We start from the raw sequence: 7,407 nt of genomic DNA, 5'->3' as shown, positions 1-7,407 counted from the left end.
AAGACGGAAGCACAGCACCTCCTTCTGGCCCTGTTCTTTGACTTCTTCTGGGGTGGGGAGGGAGAGAGGGAAAACACGGAAGTTCCCTCTGCCTCCTCTGGGCCTTGGTCCTGCAACACCCCCCCCCAATAGGCCCTTGCTGAAAGAGGGCTCCCTCCCCCTTATGAGCGAAAGGGAAGGAAGGCCTGCCTGGGCAGAAGGTGGCCTGCCAGCCACCGACAGTTGGCCCCTTACAGCTGAGCCAAGAGATGACATGTTTGCTTCTGATCTCTTGAGCCCAGGAGGAAAAGAGCACAGGAGGGGGCAGGAAACAAACAGAGGCTGGACACCCACGAGGAGGAGGAAGAAGAGGAGGAGGGTGTGAAAGCACAGCTGGCAAACCCTGCCATGGGGCCAGGAGAGGGATGCAGCCCCTTCTTCCCCGATGGGAGGACCCGTCAGGTGGTGGGAATCGCCCCTTCCAAAAGATGGGGCTCGGGTTTGAGGAACCAAGGCAAGATACAGGCCGCGGATGCCAACCCCAGGTCATGAAAGGAAAGGTGGGTGGCCGGCGGCAGTGGGCGTTACAAACCATCCATAGGTTGCGAGAGGTGGCTACCTGGAGGGGCTACAGGTGGTCGACCTTGCAGCACCCAGCAGGCCATCCTGGCTCTCTGGCTTACATTTCCCACCATGCCCAGCCAGGGCTGCTAAGGGGTTGGGGGGCTCACCTCTGTCACAGCTGCCCCCTCCCCCCCGTGGGCAGTAGTGTTGGTTTCCCCCGCTCTTGGGCCACCCTGCTCCATGGGGCTCCGTGGGGTGCCGCTGGGGGGGAGAGGGCAGACCTGTAGCGAGGGAGCAGGCTCCTGACCCTTTGCCCCACCGGATACAGCGGGTTCAGCAGCCCGTCGACCCGGAGGGTCTCCCCACTTCAACAAAAACTCAGTGACAAGGATGTTTCCCCCTCGGACCTTTTCCCTCCCCGAAACGATTCCCCCGCCCGTCTGTCGCAGGGTGGGGCTTCCCCGCGGGCTCTTCCTCCAGGCCCTGCTCCGCTGCTGGGCGTCGGGGGGGGGCGTGGGGGCGGGAGACGAGACGGGATGGGTCCGACTCTCCTCTCAAAGGCACACCGAGCCCCCACTCGCGACGCACCTGCTTTCCAAAGCCGGTCACAACCGCCAGGGCGCACGTCTTGCGCTGATCCGGAACTCGACCCCCCCCACACACACAACGGGTCTCCCCCCCATCCCACCCCGCTGCCCTATCACCCCGTCCAAACCAAAGGACCCGGTGGCGGATGGGGGGGCAGGTGGATCTCGCCACCAGGCGCCACCGGCGGAGGGCGGGAGCGCACCTGTCCCCCGCCCCGGGCGTCGCCTGCGCATATGGGTGCAGGCCCACGGGCGTTATTCTCTTAATCCGGATTGCAGCGTCGGCCTTTTCGCGGGCAGCGGGGGAGGGGGGCAAAGAGGGGTTATAAGAGGAGCGGGACGCGAGCGGGGAGGACGTTGCAGTGCCGGCCGGCGGGAGGAAGAGAGCGCTGGTGGCCGCCAAGCCCCTCGCGAGGCGACCGAGCAACACGTGCGGCGGCCAAGGCGGAGGAGGAGAAAGGAAGGACCGACCGACCGACCGACTGACCGACCGGGGGCTGCTGCTCTTGCAGGCAGGCGTGCTCTCCGCCCGCCCGCCCGCCCGTCCGCTTACAGCGCAGAGGCTCCGCGGAGCCGCTCCTGGCGGAGAGCGAGGCGGGCACGCGCCTTTCCCCGCCGACGCTGCGGGAGACAGGAGCGGCGAGGCTCAGAGGAGGCAGAGCGGTGGCGCCGGCTCCCGCACTCGTCGCCGCGTCGCTCCGGTTCCGGCCCGCCGGCAGGTAAGCGGCCTGCGCACCCGGAGAAAATAGCCGGGCGGCGGAAGGGGGGCAGTACCCCCTCCCCACCCCAGCCAGGTGGGATGCTATAGGATGCTGCTCCTCTGGTGGCGGGTGTGCTCTCACTGGCGCGCCGGCGGGGGGAGGCGGGGGAGGCGGTCTGCATGCAGCGCACGATGGCTGTCAGCCTTGTTTTTCCCACCTGTTTGCCGGCGCGGGCGAGGAGTGACCGGGGAGCAGCCTGCCCCATGGAAGCCGGGAGGAGATGAGTTCCAAGGAGGGTAGGGTAGGAAAAAGCCCGACTGGCCCCTGCTGGGGTGGGGTGGGGTGGGGGGGAAGGACGCCGCCTCTCTGGCCAGCGGCTGAGAGGGGGCCCTGGACCGAACGGGCCCCTTGCGTCCCCTCCCAGCCCCGACAACGGTCTCCAACCTTCCCCCCCTCCCTTTTCGCTCAGGTGAGCGGCCGTCCCAACGTCCGGCCATCCACCCTCGCCCCCTCCCTCGTCCGCGCCGGCGATGGCGGAGAAGCTGGCGCCCCCGCCGGGGGAGCTGTTCCTGCGCAAGGGCCGCGAGTCCGGCTTGTCCCTCGAGGTGGACCGACTGGCCCCCGGCGATGCCCCGGGCGAGGAGTCCTCGGACAGCGAAGGCGAGCAGGAGGACAGCTCCCACAAGCTCATCCGCAAGGTCTCCACGTCGGGCCAGATGCGGGCCAAGGTAAGGCCGCGCGACGGAGCGCCGGCGGGGACCTCGCCTTCCCTCTGTGAGAATCGGGTGGGCCGGCCGTGGCCGTGGCCCCCGCCGTGGTCGGTCGGTCGGGCGCCAGTACCGCAGTCCGCCTGGGAGAGCCCTCTGCAGGACTCGGGTGGGGATAGTGCTGGGGTTTCCCCTGGTTGCTCGGGTCCTGCAAGGGCTGCCTCCGGTGGAAAAGGTTCCTGGGTGGAGGAATAACTTAGATGCCTGTCGCCTCCACTGGCTGCGGGGGTCTCACCGCAGCCAGCTTTTGACCTGCCTCCCAAAGGCTTGGGGGAACTTTCCTCTCTGGGGCGCTGGGCCAGGCTGCCCTGCACACCCCTGGGGAGAGGCAGCCACGCACTGGTCGGTCAGGTTCTGGGTGCCTGGATGATGATGGCTGTTGACTCAGATGCCAACGTCACGTTGAGCACTCGCTGGAAAGGCGATCAATAGACCTGGAACAATGAGAGGCTGGGGGTGCCTCGGTTCCCTCAGAGCCCCCTGAAACTGCGTCACTGTGGGATTTAAGCATCCAGAGCCTCTCATGCTCAGAGGAAAGAGGCTGGCTGGTGTTGTCGTCCTCTGTGCGCGCGGACGTGCGGAGCAGGTCTGTTTGGCCCCAGGCTCCCTGTTTCCCAGCTGTTGCCTCCTGGCCGGTGGAGAGACACGGCGGTGGCGCAGGGTTTGGTGTCTGCTGCCCTTCGAGGACAGCGCCCAAGGGCCAGCCGTCCCCAGGCGGTGTTCTTGGAGGGGGCGGTGTGTGCCATGCTCCCTCCCACCCCCCCACCCCCCACCCCCACAGTTTCATGGTTTGACACTTTCTGGGCCACCTTAACCCTCAGCCCCTCTGAGTGGATTTGGAATCAGACAAATGAGATCCGCCATTAAAAAAAATAAAAATCTCTTCATGCTGAAACGATCTGCGGGATTAGAGTGCTCTGTTTTTACTGCTCTGTGTTTTCAAAAAGCTAAGCTGTTGGTGGCCCTGGTGGGGTTTGGGTTGTTTAGGCTGGCTGCAAGAACGGGTTGGACCCGGAGCGTTTTCTCCACAGAGGAACACCTTTTCAGTGGTGCCCCAGAGCCAGGTGGGGATGCTGTTGGATGCTCTTGCTCTGGTGGGTTGGGGGGGGTGTCTGCTCTTGCCTTCGGGGGGGGGGGGTCTGTGGTGCATCATGGCTGTCAGCCTTGTTTTTCCCACCATCAGCTTTCGTGAATGTTCCTCTGGGAAAATGCCATGGTAACCATGGTTGCTGCCCATGTGTGGGTTTAGCGGTTTTGAGAGGAAGCCTGCAGGCACTGGGATACAAGCTGGTGGGAGGCAGCAGCCGCCACGGCAGAAAGAGAGGCGGCAGACCCATCGGGGTCTTCCTGGAGTCAATGGAGGGAAAGATCAAGGGAGAGTGATTGCAAAAATTAGGGTGCAGGCGCTTCCTCAGGTCTTTCCCAGCCTTGAAATTGCCGGGGTTGTTGTCTAACGGGGAGTTGTTCACGCCTGCAAAAACAGCGCCTGCCGCTTGGCTCATGGGGTGGGTGCTGGCAGGAGCTTCCAGGGCCAGCCTCCAGGGCCTGAGCCCCCCCCCCCAGCTGGGAGAGTGCTTTTCCTCTGGGGATGATGGTGTCCTGTTTGTGTCCCAGGGCAATGGGTGAAGATGTGGAGGAGCTGGCTGGTGGGCGGGTTAGGGTTAGGGTTAGGGTTAGGGGGCCAGAGGTTTGGGGGTTTTGTTTGGTTGGTTGGTTTTTGTTTTTAATGGCTAAGCAGTAGCGCAGCTCCCTGCAACTGCACAGATGAGAATGGAAAGCTGGGCATGGCTTAGACTGCGCATGCTGCAGAGGGGTGCTGTGGGGTGTGTGTGTGCCATAATCCTTAAAGATGCCAGGAAAGCTGGCCAAGGAAGAAGCCTAAGGAATGGGAATGGGCCAAGCTCCTTCTCTTCATTTCCTAATTGCACTTCCAAGTCATCATTTTGATGGCTACCACCTGAGCAGTCTTTCCAGAACAGTTCTTTCCAAACAGGACGTGGGTTTGCTCTCAACTGCTTCCAGGAGGCCTTGGGATGGTGCGAGAGGGTGCCGTTTCCCCTCCTTAGAGGGTGTGTGGAAGGGAGGGCTGCTTTGCTCCCAAATCCAAAGCTACAGGTGCACAGAGAAACCCGTTTTCCCAGCTCAGTTACACCTCCATCTTTTGGCCTCCAAACCTCTAATCTGGTGGGGGCAAATTGTACATTGGTAAGAGAGGGGAGAATTACTACAAGCTCCAGATGTGATTCATGCTTCCAGGATGCTGAACCTTCAGTGCCCTTTTCCCCCTCACCCCATTAAATAGTTTTGTTTGTGCCCTATAGAAGGGGACTCTACAGGCAGTTTGGTGCAAATGTTGGCTTTTTAAGATTCTTGGTTGTGTGGCAGGTCTTCTTAGCAGCAGAAATTAAACAAACAAACCAAAACAACTGCGTGGCTGTGAGTAAAATGAAAAACCAGAGTGGGGCAGTATGTTTATCACACCACCAACATATATTCGAAAAGGGAGAAAATCCAGCTTTGGGGCATTTCAGAACTCCTCCTCAGACCTTACCATACTGGGAAAAGAGACGGTGCCAGCAGGAGAGCTGTAGCCCCTCATGCTCTGATGTGAGATGGCAAGCGTTCAAGGCCAATCTGAGTGGGGGTTGGGGGCATCATCAGGTGGCACTTCCAGACATGTGGGATCAATACCAATATCTCCAGCTCTGTGGGCAAATCTACTCAGCAAACGATCCATTCAACATCTCTTAGTTGAAGTCTGTGACTCCTATATTGGCAAAGAGCAGAAGCGCCAAGAGGGATGGCAAGCTGGTGGCTGACCACCTGGGGTGTGCGCGCACTGGGCCAAAGCAGCTAGTGGAGACCAAAGTACCTCCTCTTGGTAGGAAGGTGTGTTTCCAGAGCAGTGCCTCGGTGGGGCTCAATCTCACTGCCCCCATCAGTGGCTGCAGGTTGAGCGAACCGTGTTCCCGAGATGGCTTCTTTCCAAAGTCCCATCTGGTGCATCTCGCGTGTGTCATGCAGCCAGCCATGCAGTGCGCTCTGCCTGCACTGAGTCTTCACACCAAATTTCCCAGCCCTGCCAGAGCCCACACATTTTGAGTGCAGCCTGGAAGCCTCCTCCGCTGTGGGTGACGGACCCTTTGGTTTTCCTTTCTCTGGGGAGCGCACAACTGAAAATGAGGCAGCAGCCAAGGCTTGGCGTTCTTCCCCACAGGACTCCCCAGCATGGCCCCAATTCAAAAGGGGTCCCGCTGTGCAGGAGAGGCTGCAGCCATAGTCAGGGTTGACTAGTGCCAAGGAGGGGGTGGGAATGGCACCTCCCCACGCCTACCCCCAGTTCTGTCTGCAGAACCTGACCGGTCTGGTGCTGGCTTTGGTTCCTGGCAGCAGGAAGCACCCACCACGGCAGGAGGAGAAAGTCTCCTTGTCCCTTTCCATAATGTTTAAACCATTGCGCGCGCGCGCGCACACACACACACACACACACACACACCTTGCATGTATTTTCCCAGGCTAAAAATACTCCAGTGTTTGAACTTCCCTTTGCAGAGAAGGTGCTCCAGCCCTCAGGGTTTTCTCTGCATCTTTTCCTGCATATATGTGTGTGTGTGTGTGTGTGTGTGTGTGTGTGTGTGTGTGTGTGTGTGTTTGTGTGTGTGTGTGTGTGTGTGTGTGTGTGTGTGTGAGAGAGAGAGAGAGAGAGAGAGAGAGAGAGAGAGAGAGAGAGAGGGTGGGGACCACTCTACCTGGCACTCCATATTTATTTATTTATTTATTTATTTATTTATTTATTTATTTATTTATTTATTTATTTATTTGACATATACGCCGCCCACACTACCCGAAGGTCTCTGGGCGGCTTACAACATTTAAAATATAAATTCAGAAGGCAGGCTCCCTGTCAAATCTCAGTGTAAAAACTGCATGTTCCAGCCTTAAGCAGTGTTTCAAAATAATTTTCTTAAATAACAGCTCTTGGTACTGTTTCCTGATTGTCTGTCATTAACTGGAGTGAAGAATAAAAGTGTAGAAACAGGCAACCGTTTTGCTGATCTGAGAACAACGTTGTGGTTGAAAGGCGCATGCACTGCAGGGGTTGTTTAGTGGAAATCAACGCTTTTTCCTTCGGGTCATTTCATCTTTTCCTCTTCCTGGGGCTTCTGAAACCAAAGAACTCATTGCCTGGCCGCTGACTGAGCTGCCTCCTCTCCTAAGTTTGTGGTGGATGTACATGTATTCTTTAAACTGACAATGTTACACACACGCGCGCGCATGTTTTGAATGCCATTATATAAGCTGCTTTATGGGCCCCTGAAGAGAACTCAGAGGGGGTTCCTGTGTCGCCCCCACCCCTACGCAAGCTCTCTGGGCCTGCTGGCTTGCTTGCTTGCTTGCATCCCTCAGGGCAGGGAGGGACTCCCTCTGCAAGCAGCAACGCAGCCTCCGACTTGGAGGGGGCTTCTGGGGGTGGTCGGTTTGGTAGCAGCGCACATCCCTTCACGTATCACTCACTCATGGTGACTCACCACTGCAGTCCCCAGCGAGGAGAGTGGGAGAGAAGTGTTATCGCCTGGCACTGCCATCTGCCTGGGCCAGCACGACCTGGCTCTGGTACAGAGAGGGTGGGACTGACCAAGCCCCACTTCCTCTCCCTCCCTCCCCCCCTCTCTCTGTGTGTGTAGGAGAGAGGAGAGTAGAAGTGAGCGCAGAAAGTGAGTGGATCTTTCTGTGAGCTGTCCTCCGCCTGCTACCTTGTGCCAACAGGAGATCCACCTGGACCAGCCCTGGACTCCTGGCCAGCTTGCC

The 7,407-nt window shown here is 59.1% G+C and overlaps 1 protein-coding gene across 4 annotated transcripts in view; it reads left to right on the top strand.

Annotated features, from left to right (window-relative positions):
- Positions 1–1,687: 1,687 nt before the first annotated feature.
- Positions 1,688–7,407, top strand: part of DGKK (diacylglycerol kinase kappa) — a 36,774-nt gene continuing 31,054 nt past the window's right edge. The window contains exons 1-2 of one of the 4 annotated variants that reach the window (XM_072981396.2): positions 1,688–1,849; positions 2,301–2,559. In XM_072981396.2, coding sequence (XP_072837497.2) covers positions 2,362–2,559 — 198 coding nt within the window. In that variant the 5' untranslated portion in view covers positions 1,688–1,849; positions 2,301–2,361. Of the gene's footprint in view, positions 1,850–1,999; positions 2,128–2,300; positions 2,560–7,407 lie in introns of those variants that run through there. The other 3 variants (XM_072981394.2, XM_072981393.2, XM_078380611.1) reach the window with 3 other exon arrangements.

Source organism: Pogona vitticeps, chromosome 11, assembly GCF_051106095.1.
Source record: "Pogona vitticeps strain Pit_001003342236 chromosome 11, PviZW2.1, whole genome shotgun sequence".
NCBI lineage: Eukaryota > Metazoa > Chordata > Lepidosauria > Squamata > Agamidae > Pogona > Pogona vitticeps.
Note: the sequence above shows the minus strand (reverse complement) of the source record. Positions and strands in the feature narration are given on the sequence as shown.